The sequence below is a fragment of the Passer domesticus genome, chromosome 10 (assembly GCF_036417665.1).
Source record: "Passer domesticus isolate bPasDom1 chromosome 10, bPasDom1.hap1, whole genome shotgun sequence".
Lineage (NCBI taxonomy): Eukaryota > Metazoa > Chordata > Aves > Passeriformes > Passeridae > Passer > Passer domesticus.
Genome location: NC_087483.1, coordinates 34579218 through 34606832, shown reverse-complemented (window position 1 = coordinate 34606832; position 27615 = coordinate 34579218). Strand labels below are relative to the sequence as shown.

Here is a 27615-nt window from a genome sequence, read left to right as displayed (position 1 = left end):
GCCATGTGCCAGTCCAGAGCAGACAGAACCCTGTTGTGCTGATAACCCAATTTCCCAGCCCAAACGGTACCAGCGGGCCCAAGACAGCAGATTCCAGCCCAAACCACAGCTTTGGGACAGCCAGAGGAGGAGCTACGTGCACTGACTGCCCCACCAAATAGGTTTGGTTTTCCAGTGGTAAGTTTGCCATTACTGCCTCTGGATTTCAGGGGGCTGGCTATGACGCTGTGAGAGGCAGGTGAGGCGGTGTCCCCAAACTCTGCTTTTGCAGCCGCTGCTGCCCAGCACTTCTGCATCCCCAGTGGCCCCCGGGTGCACAGCAGCCCTTGGGCTGGCACACGATGAACCCAAGGGACAAGGGGCACAGGGAGGCTCAGGGACCACTGCCTTGTGTCTTAGTGCAGTAAAGCCCAGGCATGCCCTGGGTCACCCCCTTATTAATTGGGTGTGGAGCAGGAGCTGAGCTGGCCTGGTGCACCCCTCCACGCTCACCCTGGATGGCTCCAGCCTCCCCAAAACAGTGAGGGAGGTGGGGACTCGCCGTGGCTGCCTGGCTGGGCAGCCAGGAGCTGTCGAGGTTCATCTGCTCACCGGTGCCATGCTGTGCCAGCACACGGGCACTGGAGGAGCCTGGCAGCCCCAGCCCTGAGCAGATCCAAGGCAACTCCCTGTCCCCACGGAGGGGAAGGACAGAGAGGACGGGGTGCAGGTGGCATCATGGCTAAGGGGACAGCAGGACACAGCCAGCTGGGCACAGGGACACAGATGGTGCTGCCAGAGAGCTGCAGCTCTGACCAGCGAGTGATGGGCCAGGAAAAGAGGATTGCTGGGAGAGCAGTCCAGACGACAGAGAAAAGCCCTTGCTCAGGACCAGCAAGGAAAAAGGGGGAAAAAAACCCAGAAATACACCCAGAAACACTGGCCAAGTTCAGCACAATCCTGGCACATTGGGTCTCTCTGGGTAGAAGAGAAATTAAGCCAACTTGCAAGCCCACATCAGATCTTTCATCAGAAACATGGATCCCAAGGGAATCTTCTGAACAACCAATAAAGCCAGTCAAGGTCTGGGAGCTGAGGAGGCCTTAGCTGCCTGCTGAGATGGCTGCAGAGAAAATGGAGCTGCAGGACTCAAACTGTCTACAAACAGGTGACTTGGATAGGACTAGCCACAGGTTTGAGGGAGAGGAAAACAGGTATAAAACTGGCATTCATTCTTCTCTGTGACAGAAGGTGAAAAAGGTGGAAAAGCAGAGGGTGTTTCAGTGAAAAGTTTGCTAATTTACAAAAAAGGAAGTGCAATCTAAAAAAAGGAGAAGCAGGTTTCAGCGTTTCCAGAGGGTTGGTCATTACCCACAGAACTGATCACACTGCCCTGGCAGCAGCCTTGCCCCATACTGGAAAACAGGAACAGGGAGAGACCCATGCAGTGCAGAGACCTGAGAGAGCAAAGAGAAATCTGTAAGATGAATTGCAATGACCAAGGCAAACAAGGCAATGACTATGGATTCTGTAAATAAATTTAAAGGCGAAATTTGTCCTTTACATAATGTGGGAGAAAAGGTAAAGAGATATAGCAGGTGCAGGAGAGTTCAATGATTTCTGTCCTTCACTCTCCACAAAAAGCTGATCATGGCATATAAATTATCACCATGATAGGCATGAGGAGGCAGGGGCCACTACAGGCAAGAAGGGGCTAAGGAGTAATCTCATTCTACCAGATGCATTTAGTCACAGATGGCCTTCGCAGAGGGGTGATGAAGTACAGCTATCCCAATGATCCTCCTTCTCCTAACCATGTCAATAGGTTTTCACACCTCTCCGGTATTGTCCAATACCCAGGGAACTCACAGCATCTCAAGTTTGCAGCTTCAGCATCCTAAGCCTCTGGAGCTCTCTCTTATCCAGCGTGCAGCCACTGGGAGTCACCAACAGGAACTTTTCCCAGCAATCCCACATCTTTGCAGAAGCCTCCCCATATCTGCAGGTTTCCGTATCTCCCACCCCATGAATGTGAGAGGTGGCAAGTGCCCTTGCGAGCTGGGCCAGCACCGGCTGGCATCTGAGCCCGTGTGCAGGCAGCACAGAGACTGGAGAGGGGGGACATCTGCATGGGACAGCGGTGGGAATGGGCTGAGATAGTTAAAATCAGAGCCTGCCCGGGAGAGAGGAAAAAAAATGGGGCTTGTTTCATCCCAGGAAGACACATTCTGGGATGTTGGCAAGACATATCCATGGCAGTTGGCAAAGATTAGGAAAACCCTCCTGACTGCAGGGCTGGTGAAGCACTTCAGGCTGGGTTCAGAGGGGCTGCACATCCTCTGCCCGGGCTGTAAACACACACTGCAACCGCCTCCCCACGGCTGGGGCGGAACAGACAACCCCTTCAGGTCCCTTCCCCCCTCTCCTCTACTGAGTGAGCAAACCAAGGCTCCAGAGGGATTTGTTCTCAAGTCCTTGTGGGTTTTCCTCAGTGCTTTTTCCTGGAGACTCCCGCTCTGGTGGCAGCTCCGGCAGCTTTGGGAGCGCGCTGTCCCGGTCCGTGGGACCGTGCGGGGCCGTGCGGCAGTGCAGCAGCACAGCCCTTGGCGTGAAGAGCCATTATCTGCCCCGCGCCTCCCGGCACAGCTTTCACGGCGAGTGCGCGGCTCCCGATAGCAGGGGCACGGCGCAACAAGCCGCACCCGCCCATTAAAGTGAGACACCGGCTGGCTCTGAAATGAGTTTATAAATAGAGAATTCAGCTCTGCCTTCGACTCCTGCGTGCAATGGACACCGCGGCCCGGCCCCGGCAGCGATGCCCTCCAGCCCGCGTGTGTTTAACCGGGGCGCGGCAGTGACGGCGAGGACGGGGCTGGGGGTCCCTCACCCAGAGCGGGCGGTGCCGTGCCGAGCCGTGCCGGGCCGGGCCGTGCCGAGCCGAGCGGTGCCCGCGGCCCGGCGGGCACATGGGCAGGAGGGCGGAGCCCGCGGCCTGACATCACGGCTCGGCTCCGCGCTGCCGGACGGCGCCGCTCGCCCTCCCGCCGCCGCGCAGAGGTGAGCAGCGCGAGGGGACGGGCACGGCGGGGCTCGGGCACCGCCAGCACGGCGAGCAGCCGCCAGCGGGGCTCGAACCGCCCGCGCCCGGCGTGCAGCGCGGGGGAGGCTCGGCTCGGCTCGGCTCCGCTCGGCTCGGCGCTGCCGGGGCTGCCCTGCCCGGCGGGAACGTCCCGGGTCAGCGGGGCTCCCCCGCCGCCGAGCGCCGCTGCCGGGCCCCCGTCCCGCCGCGGCCCGGGCCGGGATCCCCGCGGCGGCGCCGGCAGCGGGGCTGCTCCCTGCCCGCGGCCCGCTGCGCCCTGGGCTCGGGCAGGGTCCCGGGGCGCTGGGGACGCCTCGGTGCGAGGGTTGGTGTTGGGCTGGGACCGCGTCCCGGGCGAGGTTTCTGCGGGGGCCGGCGTGTCTCGGTCCGGGCGGTCACTGGCAGAGCTCGGGGCGATGCCGGGCTGCGTGCGGTGCGGCGCGGGCTGCCCGCGGGAAGCGCTTCCCTTCCGTGGCTGCTGGACACATCCCTGCGGCTGCGGGAAACTCCCTGTCCCTGGCACCAGCCGGGCATAAACCCCCGGAACGGGTCGGGTTCCCGGTTCTGAATGAGCGCAGTGATGGATGGATGGATGGATGGATGGATGGATGGATGGATGGATGGATGGATGGATGGACGGACGGATGGACGGATGGATGTTCACTCTGTGCTCCTCAGGGAGCAGCACTTGGCGCTCAGGTTTCACTTTTCATTCTCGGCTCACTAAATGCTTTGAGGAGATGAGTGGCTCTTTGCAGCCACGGAGGAATCAGCACCGAGATATAAAAAAACTTGGGGAAAATCTTGGCCAGGGCCCAGGATCCCTCAGAGGCGAGCAGGGAGCAGCTGTGGGGTTTCTGAACTGATGTAGGGACTTGTAAAAGCTGCAACGGTTGGATGCTTTTTGAGAGGGACTTCAGCATTTGATCCATGCAAGAGTAAAGAGGGATGAAAGCTCTGAAGGAGCTGTAGAGGTGCCTTTGTAGTAGGAACATGCCTCAGGTGATGAAGCTGGGGTGGACTGTCCCTGTCCTGTGGCCCTGTCCAGGGTGTGACATGTGCCCATGACAGATGGACACCAGGGAGCTTGGGGGAGTGTTTGTGCTCATAATGCCTGAGCTGGGCAGAGGGGTATAGAGAACCCCAGATCATCTCAGTCAGAGTAGTCTAAACAAAACTAACACATAGAGAATTGCCTGCTGTGGCAAGAAACCAAACTGAGAGACAGCAGGAGAGGAAGGCTGTCGCCTACAGTATCAATACTCCTGTGGGCTGAGGAGATGCAGGACTAACAAGATTTAAATACTGCATCAAGCTTTCGTTTTCCTCTAAAATCACATTTGCTATGAAACAAATGTACAGTAATATAAGATGCCGCAGTCACTGCACATATTTGATTTCCTCTGTGATTGTAAAGGAGAAAATGTTGATGACTCAACAAGTCTGTGTTTAACCAAACCACATCAAACCCCAGGAAAACATGCTCTTTGACAGCATAATAATTTTTTGTTGTTTATTTTGCTTTTTATTTTTGTTTTGGGGTTGTTTTGCTTTTTATTGTTAAGAACTATGCTTTGACTATGACCTTGTAACATCACGCCCATAAATAGAAGCAGGTTTAGATTCAAGGGAAACACATTTTTTCCGATGATGGAAGAAGTAGGCCAGCCATGCCAGCTCTCCTGAGAGGTGGGAAAGGCAATGGCAGCTCTGATAAGAAGTGTCACACACCAGGAATTAAAACACACCAGTTTGTTATCTATAAGTTTACCATCACTGATTAGAGTTAGCTTTTTGTCAACATGATGATGGAAGAAAATGCTATTTTCAAATTTGAATTTACTGCTTCTTCATAGGTTTTCCTGTAGAGTAGTCCTACAGTGGATTAAGCAGCTTCCCATCTTCATCTAAGTTTAAGTGAACTGTCACTTAACTGAAGGTAAAAAGCTTCTGAAAGTATGTCAGTGACGTGGGAGCTTCCAACACATTTCCAAAGGCCTTTACTTACTCTGGGGCCTAAACATTTTGATAATTTTCCTGGTGTTTAAGGTACGGAGGCAGAAGTTCCACCATTTTTCCAGGTTCTCAGATTTTCAGTGAGTCTCTCTAAAGTCTTGGTTTTGGCAACATGTGCATTTCCTTTAGTATGAATACACCACTGTAGCCTTTGGAAAAAAATGTCCTAAGAGGTCCCCACGGGATGTAGGCTTCAAGAACCAGGGTCTGTCGATAACATGTCCACCAGTGAAGGAGCCTGATCATGTGCAAGCACTAATAGCTCATATTGCTACACAGTGGTTTGGGTTGGAAGAGACCTTAAAGATCATCTCATTCCAGCTCCTACCATGGTCAGGGGCACCTTCCACTAGACCACATTGCTCTAAACTTGATCCAGTCTGATCCTGAACACTTCCAGGGATGGGTCATTCACAGCTTCTCTGGACATTCTGTGCCAGTGCCTCACCACCCTCATAGTGAAGAATTTCTTCCTTATATCTGATATAAACCTGCCCTCCATCACTGTAAGGACATTCCCCATTGTCCTACCGCTACAGCCCTTGTAAAAAGTCCCTCTCCAGCTCTCTTCAGGTACTGGAAGTTGCTCTGAGGTCTTCCCAGTGCCTTCTCTTCTCCAGGCTGAACAACCCCAACTCTCTCAGCCTGTCTTAATAAGAGAGGAGCTCCAGCCTTCTGAGCATCTCTGTGACCCTTCTTTGGACTCACTCCAGCAGGTCCACATCCTCATGTTGGGGTTAGATACAGGACAGAACCTGTGCCAGTGCAGCTTGGCACCGTGCTGAAATACGTGATGTTTGTGCTTGTCCAGCACGCGTGGGTCTCACTAAGGATTTGGATCCTGAGAGGAGGCATGTTGATCACACTGCAAGTGTTTATGGTCTGTCTAGGCTCACCTGCCAGTGCATGGGGAAGGTGAAGCAAGCTGGATCTGCTGTGCAGGATGCTGGACTGAAGGCAGTGTGAGAGGAAGGGAAGGCAGGGCAGTGAGTTGACTTCCAGCAGAGAGCATCTCTCTCCCACCCATCTGTGTCTCCAAAGATCACCTGGTCAGTCACTTGTGTTTGCCTCTCTCCCAGGAGCTGTTGGGAAAATCAGAAGAGGCAGTACATGGCCCTACATGGATTGCCTTTCCTGTTTTCACCACTGTGCTTGTTCAGGGCTGGCTCAGAGCTACCTCTGTACGGAGTGTCATGCCTGTGCTCCGTGAAAGGGGAAAAACATCAGCAGGAGATGGGCTGGCCCTCTGCCATAGGCTGTGTCTTCCTTCCACCCCACACTGCCTCCCAGGCATCTTCTCGCCCTGTGGTCCTGTGCATCTTCTGAGTGACTGGGTGAAGCAAATCCAGAAAGGCAAGAGAGTGCTGATCTTGGAGACCCTTCTAACAGGCGCGGCGGCACGGAAACAGCCAATACAAATATTTCTGTGCATGCTCAGCACAATTCCTCCATGCCTTTCCTGGAAAGAAACAAAGAGATTTTAAAGAGAGAGCTGGAGCCTGCCAGCTCCCTGTGGTGACTGCTGAAGTCAGGTCCTGCCTGACCTCTGTAGGCCCGAAGAAGGGTGGAAGCCTCAGCTCGTTTCAGGCAGGAACACCTCCACCCATCGTGTCTGGCTGCAGGGAATTACTAGATCTACCTGAGAAGCTTCCACCTTTGGGTTGCTTTCTTGCTCTTTCAGCACTTGTGAGATGCTAAGCCAACAAAATAACCTTCTCATTCAGGGTCACATCAGCCAGATAAGCTCCCGTGTGCTGTGTCAGCATCAGCGCTGCTCTAGCAAACTCTTGCTTCAGGTCTGTGCTTCCCATGCTCTTACAGTGACACCTCAGGAATTCCCAGACTTTCAGATTCCCATTTCAGGATGTTTTGTTACAGGGTAGTTCTTTCTCAGGCTTCTCATTACTCTGTTAACACAGTGGGCACAGGCAGCAAGGTGTTTTGCAGAAGAGCAGAGGAAGTTCTTCAGACAAGGACTTTGCTGCAGAGAAGTGGCACTGCAAATGGAGGCAAATTTGGGGGAGAAAAGTTTGAAGAAATCTATGGCAGAACATGTTGGTAACTGCTTTAAAATACATTGTTTTGATGAAAACAGGCCAAAGGTTGGTTTTCCAGTTGTAATAGGTAATTTTCCTGCTCAGCATTTAAATGGAGGGTTTATCCTTGGAGAGAGAAACTCTCTCCTGCAAAGTGATCACAAGCTGGTGTAGTTCTACAGGAGAACTGTAGCCAAAATGTCTGAGCTTGTGTGAGAAAAGGAGAATATTTTGTCCCTGTGGGAAATTCTGGTAGCCCTTTCTCCTCTACTTTCCCCTGTTCTGAAAGCTATTTTTGAATTTTGGTCCTGGTGAAGAATATCTTGTGGTCAGGGACATGGATATGCCTTAGGCTTCACTGCTGGCTTCCAAAAACAATCTTCTCAATATTTTTCAGTGTATGAACCAGAGGCTGTGTGAAGTTGGGAGGGTCAGTGCCTGTCAGTCCGTGTTTTCATTAGTGTGTGATGGACTAGGGAGGCAGATACTGAATTTGTAGGTGACACTGAGCTAGGGGGGACTGGAAACATTTTAGAGAAGAGACTAAGAATTGAAGATCGTGACAAGCTGGAGAGCTGGTTTAAAAAAAAAAAACAGGGCACTTGTTCTATCCTGTGTGGTAGGACTGACTGACCGCCTGGACACCAGGTGAGTGACCAGCCAGCCAGTGGTCACAGGAGCCAGAGGACAGGGACACTGTGCCCCGTGAGTTAACAGGGGCACACAGTTGTGCAAAAGCAAACAGTCTTCTTGGGATGGATAAAGAGAAGTGGTGCACTGGGGAAGCAGCGTCTCTGCTCCAGGTGGTGCCTTTTAGAAGCTCAGTTGGAAAATGTAGTTCTGGGCATCCTCCGAGAAAAATGACAGCAAGGAACAGAGGCTGAATTGTTGGACATTCGGTAAATAACAGCTCTGATGAAAGAGTTGGGTTTCACTTGTGCAGGAAAAACCGAAGGGAGATATGAAACCTGTTCTCCAAATACAGAATGTGTCTGTCTGCAGAGGAGAAGGCAAATCATTTGCCAGTCCTTTGGGGGTAAAAGAGGAAGGGATAAGGTTAACTGGATTGAGAGATAAAGAGGAGAGAAAGCGGGGCTCAGCAGGAGCTTCTGGAAGTGGTTTTAGCAGATAAATACCTGATAATGAGGTAATCAGATAAAGAGCTGCCCTGGGGCAGGAGGAGGGATGAGGACCTGTGAATGCAGAGTGCATCAGGGTGGAGAACAATTGCAGGGGGACGTGTGGCAGCTCCTGGAGCTGCATAGCAGGGGTCACAGCAGTCCTGGAGCCCACAGCAGGCGAGGTGTCACAGCAGGCCTGGGGTCACAGCAGTCCTGGAGCCCACAGCAGGTCTGGGGTCACAGCAGGCCTGGGGTCACAGCAGTCCTGGAGCCCACAGCAGGTCTGGGGTCACAGCAGGCCTGGGGTCACAGCAAGTCTGGAGCCCACAGCAGGCGAGGGGTCACAGCAGTCCTTAGAGGTCATAGCAGGCCTGGACCCCACAGCAGTCCTGGAGCCCACAGCAGTCCTGGAGCCCACAGCATGTCTGGGGTCACAGCAGTCCCCGGAGCCCACAGCAGTCTCTGGAGCCCATAGCAGTCCTGGAGCCCACAGCAGTCCTGGGGTCACAACAGTCCCCAGAGCCCACACCAGGCCTGGGGTCACAGCAGGTCTGGGATCACAGCAGTCCCCGGAGCCCACACCAGGCCTGGGGTCACAGCAGGTCTGGGGTCATGGCAGTCTCTGGAGCCCACAGCAGGTCTGGAGCCCACAGCAGGTCTGGGGTCACAGCAGTCCCCGGAGCCCACAGCAGGTCTGGGGTCACGGCAGTCCCTGGAGCCCACAGCAGGTCTGGGGTCATGGCAGTCCCCGGAGCCCACAGCAGTCCTGGGGTCACAGCAGTCCCCGGAGCCCACAGCAGTCCTGGGGTCACAGCAGTCCCCGGAGCCCACAGCAGGCCTGGAGCCCACAGCAGGTCTGGGGTCACAGCAGTCCCCGGAGCCCACAGCAGGTCTGGGGTCACGGCAGTCCCTGGAGCCCACAGCAGGTCTGGGGTCACGGCAGTCCCCGGAGCCCACAGCAGGCCTGTCCCGTGTCCCCGCAGTGCCATGCTCAGCACGCAGTGATGCCAGCTCAGGGCAGCCCCAGCTCCCTGCCGCAGGTCCCTGTCCCACCTCCCCACCCAGCAGCAGGGCATGGGGAGCACAGCCCCCCGATGATCCCTGTCCCGTGTGCCTGTGGAATGCAGGACAGCAGCAGGGACAGCCCAGCTCCCAGCATTTCCTCATTGTCATGTCCTGGCTGGCAGCCCAGCTGGGTTTGCAATATGGCTTTTCTGGAAAGGTGAATTACATCCTTGGCCAGTTCCTGGTTTGCACTATTCAGGACATAGCTCTGCTTTGGAAGGAGAAAGAAGAAAAGGGGCAAGCAGAAAGGCAGCAGGCTTGGTTTCCCTGACTTTCTCTTGAGGGCAGAGCTATGGAAGTCATTTCCAGTCAGCCTGGGCAGGACTGCAAGCTCTCCAGAAATGTGCACCAGAGCTGAGATTAAAGCAGCTTTGGATAAGCTCTTTTATTACTTAAATCTGTTCCAGTTCCAACAGGTTCAGGTTCAGAGCACTTACTGTGTTTCTGTGAGGGATGCTGTGTATGGGGGAAAAAGACTTAAACATTTGATATTCCCTGGAAATAAAATGGTAGTAGGAAAAAAAAAAAAAGAAAAAAAAAAGAGTATTTCTGCTCAGAGCGAGACCTGAGTGGAATGCTTCAGGTGCTGAACGCTCCTCTCCAGCTGGGGCTTTTGGAGGGTTAACACAGCGAGAGATGCTCTGCAAACAGAGGCTGGAGGGCTTTAGCTTCATGGTTCAAAGGTCTCTCCATGCAGACTGGAAGTCCCCTGGGGGCAGAGATCACCCCTGTCCCTGGAGTGTGTGTTTGTGGGACCGAGCTGGTGCCAGCCATGGCTGGCAGGGCCCAAAGGGAGCTTCCCAGTGCAGAAATCATAGCACTCCTCTGCAGTGACCTGACCAAAGGCTCTGCTGCATCGTTTGATTCCTCATGAGCCCTGCTGGTCTTTCAGCCCATGTGCTCGTTCAGGAATGTGTGTAATAATCATGTGCTTTATCTCGAGTAGCACCCGAGCAGAAGCTGAAGCACAGAGCAGGCTCTTTGAATCCACGGGATGAATCCACAGCTTATGGAGACTCAGTTGTGGTCAGTCTAAACAAACACTGACTTTGGGGGAAGACACAAAAGCTGTTGTTTTAGCCAAGGTGGTGCAGACTGAGTATGTGAGTTTCTGTGCAAACAGGAACCAGTTTGCTTTCATTGGACAGGACATTTTTTGGAGCTCTGTATGCAATTGCTGCCATATTCTTCAGCACAGTTTGACATGTTTAAAACACTGCCTTTTTATTAGAGTTATGGTAAAACTAACTTGTCTTTTATCTGATAAATCTGAATACCAGGCCATTGAAATAAATCTTGGTTTTTTTTCTTTGTCCAGAACTGAAGCAAAGCCTTGCTACCACAGGTCTATCCTTCTTCAGGGTGTACAACTCAAACATCTCTGGAGTGCAAATTACAGGAACCAGCTAGGCTATCCTCCTGCACCAGAGGATGTGAAAGGGGCCCCAAAAGATGGTCTCATTGTTAAAGTCGTGGTGAAAGATATCTGGGTCATCCCAGACAAACTTGCTGGAGTCCATCATTGTTAGTATCTCCTTCCCCCACGCCTGTTGAAAGAGGATAACAAGTGTGCCTATTCCCCAGTAGCTGCGGGGGATGATCTGCTCAGCAGATTGACTCTGCTGTGAGCCCAGGGACACCTGAGTGGGCTCCTGCAGCCCAGCTCCCTCCAGAACGGCTGTCCTGCAGCAAAACCTGAGTGAGGCTTCTCAGTGTGGGCAGAGAGGCAGAAAAACCTTGTTTGCCTGGCACCGAGCCTAAGCTAACAGCCTCTGCCAAGCCTCAGGTGCAAAATATGTAGAACTATCCCTGTCTTTCTTCTGTGAGGAGAACCCCTCCCTCCCTCTGCCTGGGCAACAGAGACTTGACTGCTTCATTTCATGCAGCTGCTGTCTGTCTGATCCCACTTCTTGGGGCAGAAGTTGCCTTCTGGACAGTTTTTGTAGAGTGCCCAGCAGAGGGGAGCTCCCCATCTTGCTCACTGCCCACCACTGCTATTGCCCTGCAATAAACAGCAGCAGTGGCAGTGCAGTCATTGAACTGCACATGGGACTAGTGTGCTGCAGTGGACACAGCAGCGATGTAAGGGTGTCATTAGCAGCTGAGCTGGAGGGCAGCTGTACATTGCATTCAGTATTTTAGTTAGGGAACTGCTGCCCAGTTAGAACTGGAGCTTGTCTATTCCCACTGGGCTGTGCTTTAAATCATCTTGTAGCTTCCTTGGTAAGAAGCTGATCTCCTTGAATTGTACGTGCTATAACTCAGCAGGGATGCAGTGTGCTTGACAAGGAAGATCAATAAATGGGGTTTATCTAAGTCTGGAGATGCTAAAGATGTCTAAGCACCATGATATTCACTCGTGACCTCCTCTGCAGTGTCCTGGCCAAGGTGCTTTGCACCCACTCTGGATGGGCTGGCCTTGCTGTGGTGAATTAGCTTTGGGAGGGAGTTTCAAGCAGGTGACATGTCCATAGGTGCAGAAAAAGCAGCGTGGACATGGTAAGTGAGGGGTGGTGGCAGGAGGGGGGGGTCTGCGTGCTCCCCAGAGATACAGAAGTGAAGAAAAGCTGTTGCCTAATCAGACAGTCCATTGCCAGGCATCTGTTAGGCAGAGACCACAGTGTCTGTCTCGGTGAAATGTGTTTATGGTGAAAGAGGGATGTTCCCCTCCTTTTTCAGGAGGATTTCAGTGCATGGCAATGACAGCAATGCAACCCACAGGCAGCAGCCAGCGCCAGGGACCATCCCACCATGGGCTGGCAGCAGGGATGAGTTCTGCTCCAAAGCCCCACCAGTCAGAGCATGACTGAAATAATCACACCAAAACTCACAGAAAAGATTTTGAGTCTTCTTACTTTGTAACTATCCTGCTGACTTCAAAGGCTGTTTAATTCTGTCATCCCTTTTAATCAAAATAACTGGAGACAGCAAAGATGTTTATCTCCAAACATTGCCGACATCTCTCTGCATGTTCAGTGGCAGCTGCAGGACAGAGGAAACACACTACAAGAAAAATTGCTTGCAGCAACATTTACATCCCAGTGGGACCACAGAGAGAACTTTTGAGGTGCCTTACATTGATTATGAAATGAGTCTGTGGGTAACAATCACTTTGTCACCCTGAATGCTGATTTCTCCCCCCATGGCTGAGAGCCAGAGATGTGTTTCTTTATTCTGGGGTAATATTTTGTGTGCACAGGTGGTGGAAAAGGGGAGGGGGGTATGGGAGAGCAGGCTATGATTCTGAACAATAGCTTTGGCCCTAGAACAAATAGTTCTGGACATGAGTACATTTAGGTGAAGCAAGGTTTCTAAAAAGTAAAACAGTGAGTGTGTGATAAAACTTCTGATAAGAAGGGACCAGGGGAAAAAAGCCCCAATATCTTTGCAGACAGAGATCTGAAAGTCATCCCTCTCACTTTTTCCCTGTGGCCCCTTTCTGTGTTTATTCCTCCTTTTTTTTTTTTTTTTCAGTGGAATAAGCAGAACTGCAGTATGCTGTTTGATCTCTGTATTTATACAGTGGACATGTGTTTTGAAGGGGAAGGAGTCACCATGCGCTTCTTTGGCACTTGTTTGCCCTGCTAGCACTTCTTCCATGAGCACAGGTTTTGGTCTCTGGGATAAGGTGGTGCTTGGTGAGAGGCAAGGAGAGCAGACAGACCTCTGCCATAGAAACAGTATTGTCACTGAAACCATGATGGGTTTGTACCCAGGACAGTGAATTACAGTTTCAAAGTCCATCTGCTGAAGGTGTTTTGCAGGTTTTCAGTGAGGAGCAGGATTGAGATCCTGGCTGCTGTGTGAGAGATCTCCTCCAGTAACTCGAGGCTGTGCTTGATGTTTGTCTGCCAGGAACCACCAAGTTGGTCTTTTCATAGTAATGTGACCCTTTGATCATTTTTCTGAGTGGTTTTAACAAATTTACAGTCTTTAAAGTGTATATATGGTATAGGGAGTTTATGCCTGCAGGCAACTCTTGCCATGTCTCTCTAGTGTCTGTAGTGAATTTTGGTGCTCAGGCACTTCAAATAGGGAGATCCTTTTGCAGAGTCTTCACAAGAAAGATTGACTGTCCTAAATGATTTTGAGTGCATATTAGGAAGAAATTCTTTAGTATAAGGGTGGTGAGGCATGGGAGCAGGTTGCAAAGAGAGCCTGTGCCCATCTCTGGAGGTGTTTGGGACCAGGTTGGATGGGGCTTTGAGCAGCCTGGTCTAGTAGGAGGTGTCCCTGCCCATGGCAAGGGGTTGGAAGTAGATGATCTTTAAGTCCCTTCCAGCCTGAACCATCTGTGATTCTGTGATCACTACACACAAGTTCCATCTTGTCAATATTCACTCCCTTTCGCAGATCACTTATGAGCATGTCAAACAGCATAAATCCTCAGGGAAATCCCTTGGCAACCTATTCCCATTATGAAAATAATTTATTCCTTCTCACCCTTTGTTTCCCATTGGTAACTATTCATGCAGAAGTGCCCTTCCCCTTTGCACCACTGCTGTGCCAATCCCAGAAGAGCCTTAGGTGAAGGATATTTCCAAAAGCCTATGAAAAACACACCTGTGCCAGGGACTAGGTCACCCCATCCAAATGGTCACCTTCACTTTGAAAGAACTTGACCAGGTACAAGGCAAGACTGCACTCCACCAAAACCAATTTTCTCCATCCCCAGTATATCACAAGTCTGTTAATTACAGTCTTTAATATAATCTTTAGCAGTGTGCCAGTACAAAAGCCAGGTGTCCTGGTGTGGAAGTTCCATGGGGTGCCTTCTGAGCCCCCTTAAAATGTCACCCTCAGGAATTTGCCATTCCTTTAGGGTAAATTTGCTGTTCCTTAAGTTGGGAGGCACATTTGAGCCACTGACACAACCCATGAGCAGTCTGGCAGTTCCCTGCCCAAGCTTCTTCTGACCCCCAGGTTCAGCTGCTGTGCTGCCTGTGAATTCATTGATGTGCTTAAAACCTCTCCATGCCCTCAATATCTAATCTGTTACAGGGCAAAATTCATTAACGTTTGTAAGCTCATCAAGATCTTTCATGAGCAAATCCCATCATGTTTTAATATATTTTTGAAATGTCACGGGTGAGTTCTCATTATTCATTAAAGAGCTGAAGCAAACAGTGCTTGCCAGACCCAAATATTGGGATAGGCAAGGGCTGAAACTCTCTTCATTTACCACTTTTAGGACACTTTCATTTCAATTTGACTTTCTGCCTTGATTCTGCTCCAGCAAATCAGAAACACCCCTCCAGCTTTTCCAGATGTAGTCTCAGGGATCTTCATGGACCACTTCTTTAGGAGATATCTGGTAGCTCCATGGGAATCTCAGAGTTTCTGGTCCTGATTGCTGTTAGTGTTAGGCTGGCTTTGTAGTGAGATGCCTGAAATAGGGATCTCATCTAGCCAGGTATCATAAGCTCTTGGAGGTTTATTTCATGCCCAAGATAGTTCAGCTACCTTAGAAGGCATAAAATCAGCAGGAGGCTTCTGTGGTAGCGTTGGAAACAAAAAAGTTTTAATAAAAGGCAAAATAACAGAAAAAAAACAAGCCAGGTGCAAAAGGTTGTTGCTCCTGGTAAAACACCTCACAAAAGCGATTAGTTTCTTTGTTCTCTTCTTTTTCTAGTAAATTGCTCAGGCGGAACTTTTTGGTTCGTGTCCTATTAGCTATCCTTAAGTTTGAAGTCCCCCAAGTCCTATGAGATGTCTTTTCACCTAATTAAGGAGAGAAACTTCTGGGCTCTTTTCCTTTTTGAGGAGACAAAGGATAGTTTTGTCACTTGGTCAACAAGGAGCACATTCCTGTAGATGCCAGCACGAAGGACACCAGAGGATGGATGAGTGCATCCACCAGGTGTTGGATCACACAACCCTGGGAAACCTCTATAAAAGTCTTCAGCTTCCAACCCAGCATGGTGTTTTGTGCCCCTCCAGTGGTGCCTGTACATTACTGCACATTTCCTGCTGGGTTTGGCAAACAGGTCCTGGGCCACTGAGACCAAAACCAAAACCACTGGGACCAAATTCACGTGGCCTTAGTGGCATTTTTCCCCATGACCCCAGATATGGTCTGGATCTCTGCGAGACCTCCACCGTGAATTTGCATTTCTCCCTTGTTTTTCCTGCCAGGATGTCCAGAGGAGACATGGCCAAACCTCTGCTGGGCCATGGTGGCGCGGAGGGTGAGTGCAGCCCCCCGCCGCCGGCCGGCCGCACCGTGGGCGTGCTGGGCAGCGGGGACTTCGCGCGCTCCCTGGCCGTGCGCCTGGTGTGCTCCGGCTTCAGGGTGGTGGTGGGCAGCCGCAACCCCAAGCGCAAAGCCAGCCTCTTCCCCGCTGCAGCAGAGGTCACCTTCCAGGCCGAGGCCGTGAAGAAGGCGGACGTCATCTTCGTGGCGATCTTCAGGGAGCATTACTCCACCCTCTGTGACCTGGCTGACGTGCTGGTGGGCAAGATCCTGGTGGATGTCAGCAACAACACGGAGGTCAACCATCACAAGGAATCCAACGCGGAGTACTTGGCCTCCCTGTTCCCAGACTGCACCGTGGTAAAGGCGTTTAATGTGGTTTCTGCCTGGACGCTGCAGTCGGGTGCCAGGGATGGAAATAAGCAGGTATTGTTTTCTTCCACCAAGGGCTAAATCCCAGCTGTTTCAGCAGCATCAGCAAATGGCCTTAGGCTCCAGGAGAAGGAGTCCTGAGTGCTGGCTGTGGCATCCAGAGACCACCCCTTAGCTTCTGCATTTCTTTGTCCAGAAATTAAGTACCTTCACTCAGCTCACACTTTGTAGTCTTTGGAGCATCTGCCTAAGTGAAAAGTATTATTCAGTTGTCTGTTTATATGAACAAAGCCAGTGAAAGAAACTGGCAGTACATTCATGAAAGGAAACCTGTCCAGGAGAGAGGTCTTTGGCAGCCATGGTAAATCCCTGTCAAAAAGCCTGCCAGGAATCGTGATGCTCAGTGGAATAACGTAGGCTCCCTGTGACACAGAATCCCTCTGGATGCACTCAATCCCAGCAGCCTGATTTCTTTGCCCTGTGTGTGTATTTCTGTTTGTTGCAGGTTCTGATCTGCTCAAATAACCAAGAAGCCAAGCGCACCATAGCAGAAATTGCTCAAGTCATGGGATTCACCCCTGTGGACATGGGCTGCATGTCATCAGCCTGCGAGATTGAGAACATTCCCCTGCGCCTCTTGCCTGCCTGGAAAATCCCCATCTTTTTGGCTCTGGGGCTTTTTCTTTGCTTCTTCACCTACAACCTGATCCGGCAGGTCATCCACCCTTACATCAGGGAGCAGAAGAACAAGCTGTACAAGATCCCCATCGAGGTGGTCAACACCACGCTGCCGTGCGTGTCCTACGTCATGCTGTCCCTGGTCTACCTGCCCGGGGTGCTGGCAGCCTGCTCCCAGCTCTACTACGGCACCAAGTACAGGCGTTTCCCAGACTGGCTGGACCAGTGGCTGCAGCACCGGAAGCAGATTGGTCTCCTCAGCTTCTTCTGTGCAGCCCTGCACGCCGTGTACAGCCTGTGCCTGCCCATGCGCCGCTCCCACCGCTACCTGTTAATCGAGACGGCCGTCAAGCAGGTAAGGGGTGCTCCTCAGGTCAGCACCTGCAGCAGTCTGCTGAACTCGTGCACATCCTGGGTGGTGGGCCTAATATAAAAAATTGGATTTTTCATTCATTTTCCAAAGCAGGTGTGAGACAGTGGGAAAAAGCTCTCTAGGAGCACTTCCCACACAGGTCAGCCGCACGGCGCAGACTGAGCACTCACCTGTCTGTGCTGAGGGGCTGCCATCTCCCTGGATACACAGCTCCCTCTGCACTGACAGCCAGGGCTAGGATCAACCCTCCCATGCCACTGCTCCCCAGAAACACTTTGAAACCAGCCTTGCCTGGCACTGGTATGTCTGAGACTAGGTCAGAGGCAGGAAAAATGCTAGGCAAGGGGAAATCCAATGGTAGGATGAGTAGAGTTCCCTTCAGCTCCCAAGATCTTCGGAGATCCCTGTTTGTTCACACTGATGTTCATAATTGTGCCTGCTGGGATAACCAAGTCATAACTCAGAGGGGGCTGTGTGTCATCATCACCCTGTGCCTGTAGGAGTTTAACAAAATGGTGGCGAAGAACCAGTTACATAAGAACAAGGAAATGGAAAAGGACTTTATTGCTTTAGGGACACTCTCAGCAGTGTTTATCCAGTGTGAGATTGCTGCCTTCAGGCAGTTCAGCCAGCTCTGTGGTACCATGGGAGGATGGGATTTGCTCTTTCCTACCTCTGGCTTCTCACTGCTCCTCACTGTTCCCTCCTGGGATGGCACAGGCTTTGTGCAGCTGAGGGGGGAATGTGATCAAGGAATTACCCCACAACCCCTCTGCTTTCTGTGCTGGGTTATTTGGCTGAGTGATTCCAAATATTTGTCCCCAAAAGGAGGGAAGAGGCTGTGGGAGCAGAGGGGAGCAGGATGGTTGGTTTTGGCAGCAGTGCCTGTTCAGAGCATCCATCAAACACCATTCCCAGCCTCTCAGCTCCAGCCTTGAGCAGGTTCTTCTCAAGTGCTACAGTTGCACATTAATCTCAGACAAGCATCCTGTGTTCATTTCCCCTCTACCTCCTGTTTTCTAGCAACATCTTTGTTTAGTAAATTAAACCCATTTAATGGGCTAAAGAGGACAGTTCTAAATGTTCCTCTTTGCCATGCAGTATAAAACCCATCTTCCCTTCCATTAGCATGAACAATTTCCCCCCTAAATGCACTTAAAACAAAGGTTATTAGGAGACTACTGCATATTCAAGCATCTGTATTTGTTTTCATGGCTTGAAACTGAGTTCTCATTGTAATTATCTTTCCAAATGTGACTTTGGGGCTTGCTGCTGTGGTTACAGGCATGGGAGCTGAGAGCAGTTCTTCCCAGCAGGCTTCAAATCAGGTCTAGCTTTGGCCAAATGGCTTTGGGATAAGAGAGCATTTCCACATCTCTCAAACAGTGGATGAGGTGTGAATAGGACCCAGTGCTCATCCAGGAAACCTGCTTCCAAAACCAAAACAGATAAAACTCAGTTCCTCTGTCCCTAAGTGCCCCATTTTAACAAACCTTCATTGTCATGCCAGGCTATGGAGAAGAAGATGACAGTCTGGGTAGAGGAGGAAGTCTGGAGGATGGAGATTTATATCTCTGTTGGAATAATTGCCCTGGGCTTGCTGTCGTTACTTGCCATCACTTCACTTCCATCCATCGCAAACTCTCTCAACTGGAGGGAATTCAGTTTCATTCAGGTAAAGTTGATATTTGCTGATGCCAGAGAATGATTCTGCAGAATCAGAGTCAGGCCCTCACACAGACAGGGCAGGGCTTGACCTGCTTTCCTAGCACATCCTGCTGTGGCAGGGCAGCTGTGCATTGGTGTCAGCAGCAAAACCTCCCCCTGCACCCCAGAGCCACAGACCCTCATCCAGGAGGTGAGACCCAGAGGCAGAGAGGGGCAAAGTGGTGTGTCCTGGGGCTGTGCTGCTCTCACGCAGGGCTTGTCCTGTCTAAGGAAGGTGCTTTTCTCAGGAGAAGGAAAAATACAAGACAAAATACAGCACCAGGCTGTGGGGGCAGGCTGGGAACTCGCTGTGGACACAGCTGGCTACAGGACACAGATCTGCCCTTGCTGTTCAGGGAGAGTGAGCTGCTGAAAAGGAGAGAGCCTGGGAGGACAGTGCAGGGGAAAGAGGTTTGGCAGAGCTTGCATGCACCCAAGTGTTCAATAAACAAGTTCAAAAAGGCTTAGAGTGGTCTGCAACCTGCCAGAGCCCACACAGCACAGAGAACTGGGTATGATTTCAATGAAAAGGCCATATCTGATTCTAAAAAGTGCAGAAAACTTCAGTTTTTCCCCAGTGGTTTAGGATCCTTCCTCCCACTTGCAGTGATGGCCAAGCTCCCAAGGGCCAAATTCCCTTGGTGACCTGAGCCTACCCCCTGGGATTTTCACAGACACTGTATTCAGTGGCTGCAGGTTTTTCAGGGATGCATTTGGAGCCAGCTTAGGGCTCATTAATGGAGATAGCAGAGAATGAACCTTTCAAGTATCCCCTGCACATTAAAGCTGATTTTGAGGGCAGATTTGTCTCGCTGTGCCACAGTCATATCCCACAGCCCTAAAACTCCTTTTCACTAGTGCCTCCTACAGCAGGGCTGCTTAGCATGCACCAAGCTTTGTAACCCTGTGGCACCCAAGGTGTGTGAGCCCCCCCAGACCCCGTTCCCCTGCAGCTCCCCTGTGGAGCCTCCCTTTGCACCACGCTGGCACACACCTAACCCTTCCAAAGGGGAGGGCAGGGCTCAGGGATGCAGAGGTGAATATCTATCATCCAGCCTCTGTTAACCTCTGCTGAAGCTCTTCAGTGGTATATAAATAATTCAATATTCATTAGAGCAGGAGTTTGAAGTCTGCTCCCCTGCTTCTCCCACGAGTGCCCCGATCACCAAACGAGCAATCCAGTTTGTCTTCTTTCCCCTCTTGCTGTGGGCTAGCCAGTAATTATTTACACTGAGTAAAGAAGAGCTGCACCAGGAGAGCTTGACCCCAAGAGATCATCCCTTGAGGAGAAGGGAGACTGGCTTTAAACCTCTCTTTGAGACTGGACAATGGGAGCATATTAATTCTCACCACCATGTCTCAGGGGAGGGCTGCAGCTGCTGGGACACCGGATAAATCAGTCCTATCACATCTCATACCAGGAATCCCAAACGAAGGGAAGTATCTCCTTGCAGCCTGGAAGGAGGCTTTGAAACCCCCCTGCATTTCCCTTTGGCTCCCCAGGCAGCCTGGCAGCTGTCCTGGAGGGTGCTGGCATTGTGTCATGTAACACAAACATCGTCGTGGCAATTCATGCGTGTAACACAACTGTCCCATCTGCCCTTTGGGATCCCTTCCCGAGCCTTTCCAAGGGTATGTCAGCACTGGGACTAGACAAATTCGTGATGCTCGGTTCCAAAATAGCTCTTGGCTGCCCCACAAGGGAACTGGCTGGCTTAGTTCATGGAAAGATACTCACACCTATTTCTGTCTGCATGGAATAAAGCGTGACAGTGTGACACGAGCTCCCAGCTGATCACAAACAGGAGAGGCACGGCTGGTATTGTGCCTCTTTGTGGAAGTACCATGTAAAAAGAGCAGGTTACAGATCTCTGAGCATGTTAGTTTCCATATTACTTTTTTTTTGTAAATGAGGGATCTTTTAAATTATTTACTCCTCAATAAGTTGTTGGTGCCTTTCTTGAGGAAATTAAAAGAGCAGCTACAGCTACTGCTTCCAGGCTCCAAAGGCTGCATTCACATGGCTCAGAGTGAGCCTCCCTGAATTAATGCACAGTGGCACAGTGTAAATACAAGGGGTGAAGCATGAGGCTGCTTTCTCAAATATTTGGGATTTCTAGCACTTCTGCAGCATAAAAGAGGTGAAATGCAGAGTGCAGACACCCCAGCCAGATGCCTTCCAGAAAATGCAGCAATTTGTTCCCATCTCAGTTGTTGTTGAGAGATGCTGTACCAAAAGCCACATGTGAGGCAAATTCAGGAGTCGCTTTAGTCCCCTCCTTACCCAGAGCTTCCCAAGTCTGACATTTTCCAACAGCCAGTGTGTGCACCTGTATTAGTGCCATATACTGCCACAGTATTAAAATACACATCTGTTGCCTGACAGGTTGAAAATCCCATTTGTATTGTTGCCAAAGTTATAGGAAGAAAGGTTATTTTTCACAGTAGCTCCTGCACATACTCAAATTTCAATTAAATATGGTTAAATTGGATACACAGTTCCCCTGTGTGTCCAGTTTTAACAGAAAATGTACAGGATTGAAACACTGGCTAACAGGAATGATTTGTATGTAATTCAACTTACAGGAGACATTTTTAATGTTCCCCAGTGATTTACAAATCAACTCTAATTGCCTGAGAAGTAAAAATGTGTATGATTGCCTTTACCTTCCTATCCTGAGAAACCCTCCTGGAATTTGAAGGTTGAATTGACCTGGTTTCTTTCATAGTTCATGTAGCATGAGATGTAAAGAACCTGGAATCAGACCTTTTCTAACCCTCCTGTCGAGGCAGGGCGAGGGGCCAGAGCTGCTTCCATTGAGCTAATAATTTCATAGTACTGGTGGCTGCACAAGTCAGAAACTTATCTGGGTCAGGAAGGAGCTCTGCTTTCAGTGCTGCCCAAGCATTTCTAAATGAGCCACAGGTGACTGGATCACCTTTGCTGGGGTGTTACAGGGAGCCTGCAGGCACCAAGGAAATGGGGGAGGTAGAAGAGTTAATGCAGAATGGAAAATACATGCAAAACCTGCATCAGGAAAATACTGTCTTCATACAGCATCTTTCAGAGGGCTTTAACACCCTACAGGGCTGCTGGCCCCACACTCCCCATGTTGTGACAGTACAAAAAAACCCTCTGCCACTGTTTAAAACAAACCCAGAAAGATTTAATAGCCAGGAACTGCATAGAGAGGATCAATGAGAGCATAAGAGTGGTATCAGGGCTGAGCACTTCTGCAAATTGGCCCCCTGGGTTGCTCAGCAGGCTCTGCCTTGTGCTGCACTGAGTGTACATTGAGCTGTAAACACTGAGCCAGGCTGCAATCAGCAAAACTTGGGTTCTGTGCACTTACAGACCTGCTGTATCCAGCTGTCTGGAGGGTGCAGGCATGGCTCCTTCAGCCAGCATCAGCACTGGGAGCCCCTCTGCCCCCCCAGTCAGCTCCTCGTTTGTGCTCAGAGAGGAGCTGCCAGCCCTGGCTCCAGCCACCAGCAGCTTAGCCATGTGTTTGTTGCCATGTGTTTGTTGCCAAATAACCTTTTTGTGTCATCCCCGCCATCCACACACAAAGGTGGGTCAGTCACAGATACCTGTGATGGTTTGTTACCTTTTGTCCTCTTAATTTCTCCCCTGCTCTCCCCCAGTACCAGCAGCTGTTTAAAGAGAAACTGTAGAGGCACAGGGTAATTATCTCCAGCTCTGACATCTCTGCCCTGCACAGAGCCCTGCTTGGATGACTGAATGCACCCCCTGCCCAGGCAGAAAGCTTCTGCTCTTGGGTTCACTCTGTCCCCTTTTCCCTGCTCTGCTTTGCAGATGAGTCCTAATCTAGTACTTCAAGCCTTTTGTCACCCTGGCTTTTTTTTTTTGCCTGTTGGAGAGAATCCTAACCTATAAATGATGGATGATCATCATCAGCTGTGGGTCAGCTCCTGCTGTAGGTTCAGCTGTGACCACGGCAGATTTCAGCAAACTCCTCCTTAATTTTCCAAATGCAGCTAGTCTTGAGCCTGTTGGGTTTGCTGCCTGTTACCACTTTGGTTTAGGACACGGACACAGCTTCTGGTAAGAGGGACATGAAAGAAAGGATAAGTGTGGGCTTGCCCACAGGACTAAGCTCTGTTCCCACTTCCTGGCATGACCTTGAGTAATGCTCAGCTGTAACACAGAGGAGAGTTCTGCCCTGCCTTGGCAGGACTCAGTGACACCCACATGACTGCCTGATAGATACTGTAAAAGTGAAGTACCTAGATCTGGTAGCAGATTTATAGCTCTCCTTCCCTCCCTTGCCCAGTCCCCTCAACTGCTTAAAAGATTAGCCCTGAAGTTTAGAGGAGTCCTGGTCTGTTTTTTTTTTTTTTTTTTTTTTTTGTAATAATGTGGTTTATTTTTAAAAGTTGTCTGGGTTTTTTAATTGTTTCTCAGCAATCAAAAATAGAGGGAGAATCTATGAATTGAGTAGTTCTTTGGATGAAACTGTTTTTGCAAAAGACAATGAGTCCTTCTTCCCATCTTGCCCTGGTTCCTGATTTCCCTGCCATGGCCTCTTTCCTGGACATATCTTCAGGAAGATGGTGTTTCTTGCTGATCTCTGCACCAAGACAGATATTTTGGCTTTGAAAGGATTTCTCCCCTAAGTTACAGACATAAGCAGCAAAATTTTCCCTGTGTAGGCATCTTGAAATTTGGTTGTTATGTCAGGCTTAGACCACGCATTCAAAGTAGGGCAGCAGAGCAAGATGCTCCACTTGCATTGTTCTGTGAAAATACAGCAGCAAAGGCCTGCACAGAGGAAAACACAGCGAGTGCCCAGTGCTGCTGAGTGCCAGCAGGCAGTGGGAGCTGGCAGGCTCAGGAGCCACCACCTCTGATGCTGGCAGGAAGCCCTCAGTGAGGGAACAAGTTTAAAACCTGTCTTTGAGAGCAGCCCTCAGAGGAGCTGGAAATACTCAGGAGGAGATGTCTCTGTGGGTGCTTGGGAGCATGATCTCAGCTGAAAATGGGGGAAGTTCTTGCCTGTAGAACAGGAGCTGCATTCTTGCTGCCTCCCTGAGTGGATAAAGGGTTCTTCACAGCCTTTGAACCAACAGAGGTCTCTAAGACAGAGGAGGAAACCCTTGAGGGCTGGTGCTCACCTCAGAACAGAGCACTTCTGCCTGCACCATCTCATTTTCCTGTAGATGACACCAGTCACCTGAAGATGTCTTTGCTCTCTGTGGAGCTGTGGCTTCACCCACTTGCAGCAGTGCCAGCTGTGGTCCAGAGCCACATCACTGATGCTTCATCCTGCTGGTCAGAAGCCTCATCCAGCCAGGGACTGGCAGGGCAGAGCTGGCAGAGCAGAGCTGGGGGCTGCTGCTTCACAGGATGCAGGAGCCCTCCTCTCTGCTGAGCTGGCAGCACCTTCTGGGAAATTCCTGCTGAGCTTCTAATGTCACACTTAACCTCTGATGAGACAAAGAAAAGCACAGTCTGGCACACTCCCCAGGAAAGGTTTCCAGCCATGTTTTATTGTGTTGAGGAAACTCAGGAATACCCATTCTTTCCTCTGTGTCATGTACACTTAGAAACTCATGTCAAAACTACAGGAAGACAGCCAGGCACAAGGTGCTCTGCTAACTGGTGTGTGTTTCTTTTCCTTGCAGTCCTCCCTTGGGTTTGTTGCCTTGGTGATCAGCACTCTGCACACGCTCACGTACGGCTGGTCGAGGGCCTTCGATGAGAACCAGTACAAATTCTACCTGCCCCCAACCTACACCCTCACACTGCTCGTGCCATGCACTGTCATCATAGCCAAAGTCATCTTCAGTTTGCCCTGCATCCAGCACAGACTTCTGAGAATCAGGAGGGGCTGGGAGAAGGGCAGATACGTCAAATTTGTTCTGCCCAGTGCAACGGGGGAATTCTCGAGTGGGGAGACCTCCAGTAATGTCTAACAGCCCCAGCTCTGAGGATTTCGAAGCACTATCAACATTTCTATAAAGGTGTTTCTTTTTCTTAAATATATGTATGTTTTGGTATAATGGTATTGTTGATAAAATAATAAAATTTGGTGACTTTAGAAAAAGGATGACCATCAAACTAGGTTAGACAGTAGCAGTTGAATTATATTGCTGATTTGCTAGGACAATTATTGCCTTAAAAGTGACTGTGAGAGCCAAGCTAGCAGCAGTAATATACCTGGAAACTGATGGACTCTGTTAGTCAGATCAGTCACTTGAGGTGCTGGCTGGCAGCTCCCCAAACCAGTACTTCTCAGTTGCTTTCCTAGCTGTTCTCATAAATTTCAATGCCTTTATTTTTTAATACGAGGTTGCATAGATTTTCTGGGGTTTATGACAGCAAAGATACCCTGCCTTTTGAGTGTATGGATCAATCAAGGCAGTGAGGTTTAGAAAGATCAATTGCCTCTGGTTTTGTTCTCCTCAATGAACTCTGTGGACAAGTACAGCTATATTCATGGTACTGTGACAGCAGGTTTTACTAAAATCATCAAATCTGACAGCAAGCCCAGTATCCCTGTTCTCTCAAATACAGGCAGCACTTCTGGTCCTGGAAGCAGTGCCTGAGATGCATGTTTATAAGCTGAGGAAATAAAGCGCCTTTTCCAGGAGTATAAAAGCATTTGAGAGAGAGACATCCCCAGTAGCAGACATCTGGTCTGCACTGCTGGCTCTGAGATGACAGCTACTGCTGCATGTTCTCTGTTACACTGAGCCAAAGTTTCAAGCAGTATTTGATTGAAATAGAGCGAGGATAATTATTGGAAAGGCCTGCTGCTTCACAAAATTACATGGAGAAAACCAAGGCCTTCCAGCTGGCCTTACATCAAATAATGGGGTGAAGCGTTTAGAAATGGCTGTCACCTGAACATTCCCATTTAAGCAAACAAAACAGCAGTTCTAAACCCACTGGTTTCACTAGCAATAATGAGATCTTTGAATAGTCCTGCAAAGGGATCATCAAGTCTTGACCACAACATGAAAACATGTTGTACATTTTTGGGCACAGTCCTTCATTGCCTTACACCTTAAAAAGTCCCTTGCTAGATCACAAAGCAGGTATGAACTGCTCTTCTGAGAGCCCACTGTGGACAAGGCACAGGGCAACGATTTCTGTCCTAATTTCATGTTTCACCTATTGCTTTCTATGAAGTTCTTACTCGTTAAATAGAATAATTCTTTAGGTTTTGGACATCCAAATCACCAAACAGTGAATGGACAGCCATTCACTAAAGCTCATGTAAAAGCAAGCAATTGGGATGACACAAGAAGACTACCTCAGTAAGGTCAGGTACATTGACATGCCTGGAATAGCCTCATTTTCCTACAGTTAAGGAAAAGACACTCAGTGTTCAGTATTGCTTTGAGAAACACCAAACGAGGTGCAGCCTGTGGGACAAGGGAGTACTTGTGTACCAGACCAGTTAATGTAAAGGGAAGGGGGAATTATCAGCTTTGGGGCACACAAACCCTTCTACAAGCCAACATTGCTCCCATAACCTGGAAGAGTTCTACACAGACAGACTCATAAGAATTCCCTGTTTAGCCTCCAGTAACTACAGTGAGTAATATTCTCCAAATATTGCTCATGTGGCCAGTGATGGTACTGACTGTTCTTGCCTAACACTTACAGTAAAGTCTCCAAATGTTGCTTCTTCAGGGGAAAGCCTAGATTTCATAATAAGGTGATTTTTTTGTTGTTTTCATGAGGTTTGGACAGCATGGTGAAAGTACCACTCTTTATCACTGTCCCCCTCAGCAAGCTGAGCTTATTAGGTTTCCCCTTCCACCTCCAGAACTTAGCCCAGATTGGCACCTGACCAAATCACTCTCCAAGCAGACTGTTGACGCAACACTATTTATTTCTGCTTAGGTGATAGGTTAAGTTTCCCCATGGATTTGAGACAGTTTCACCTGAATATAATTCCAGCCACTCCAGTTTAATTCATCCTTGAGGAAGACTGGATTCAGCAAGCCTGGTTTTTAAGTCATATTTTCCATTTCATCATCAGTTTACACACTTTATGGTGTATTTCAATGCCTTTTTATCCCATCTAGGTTTCATTTCACATCTTTAGGTCAGGCAAGACTACTGTCTGCTGGCCAAAAAAGATTAGGAGGCAGAGAAAGAGCATTACACAGGCTTTGTCTTCAAGGGGAAAAGAATGGTTTATTTTGAGTCACTGCAAGGTTAAAGACTCACCTTTCTGCCCAGCAGAAGGTTTGCACCCTGGCTTTGTTTACAGGACTCCCATGCCTACAAACCCTTTCCCATGGCAAAGGGACAGTTGCCATGAGCAGAGGGGCAGTCAGTGAGTCAGCACGGTGCTTTTCAGATGGACACAAGCCCAAAGGACAGACAAGCCAGCTCAAAATCCCCACAGCTGCTGCAGCTCTACAGCATCTAAAAAACAAAGCTGGTCCTGTGTCTCCAGGTAATGCCTGTGCCAACAGACTGGCCAGCCAGCCACCATCCCTTTTGAAAACCAAAACCAATCCTTATAAATGTAGAACAGCATTTCACATGATGCCCTCTATATGCATCTGGTCCTGAAAACATGGGACACAACTGTTTGAGTCATTTATTTGATTCTGGAATGCTGCAAATGAAAGTAAGGAATTTTTCAGTTACCTTTTCCCTAAGCATTTTTGATATGCATGGGACATTCAGTGAGATTGGCTTAAAATTTACCATTTAACTGGTTTTGTACTTGAAGTTTTTCTCTCTGTATATGTGTACACACACACACATAAATATATGTATCTTATTGCAGAATATATAGCTTGAATGTAAAAATCTTTGTATTTTTATTTTCTGTACTGCCTACTATGTGCCTCTGGGATATGTAAGAACCAAATGAAAAGCTGTAAGAGTAAGGCCAGTTTTAATCTCTGGCCTCTGTAGTTATATAAAATATTCTGAACAGATCTACATAATTATATCAGAACTTGTGTCTTTTTTCCTGCCTCCCCCCAAACAAAACCATTACTTT

General features: G+C 49.7%; 1 protein-coding gene across 4 annotated transcripts; it reads left to right on the top strand.

Moving 5' to 3' along the window:
- Nucleotides 1-27615, top strand: STEAP3 (STEAP3 metalloreductase). Of its 4 annotated transcripts, none has more exons than XM_064435133.1 (5): nucleotides 1-177; nucleotides 15432-15915; nucleotides 16367-16894; nucleotides 18423-18587; nucleotides 24266-27614. In XM_064435133.1, the coding sequence occupies exons 2-5, from the start codon at nucleotides 15433-15435 to the stop codon at nucleotides 24554-24556; spliced, it is 1467 nt and encodes a 488-aa protein (XP_064291203.1). In that variant the 5' UTR covers nucleotides 1-177; nucleotide 15432; the 3' UTR covers nucleotides 24557-27614. The 4 variants fall into 4 exon arrangements, with proteins under 4 accessions (XP_064291203.1, XP_064291201.1, XP_064291202.1 ...); XM_064435131.1 differs by lacking the exon at nucleotides 1-177 and adding an exon at nucleotides 2649-3036 and having other exon boundaries at nucleotides 24266-27615; XM_064435130.1 differs by lacking the exon at nucleotides 1-177 and having other exon boundaries at nucleotides 10314-15915.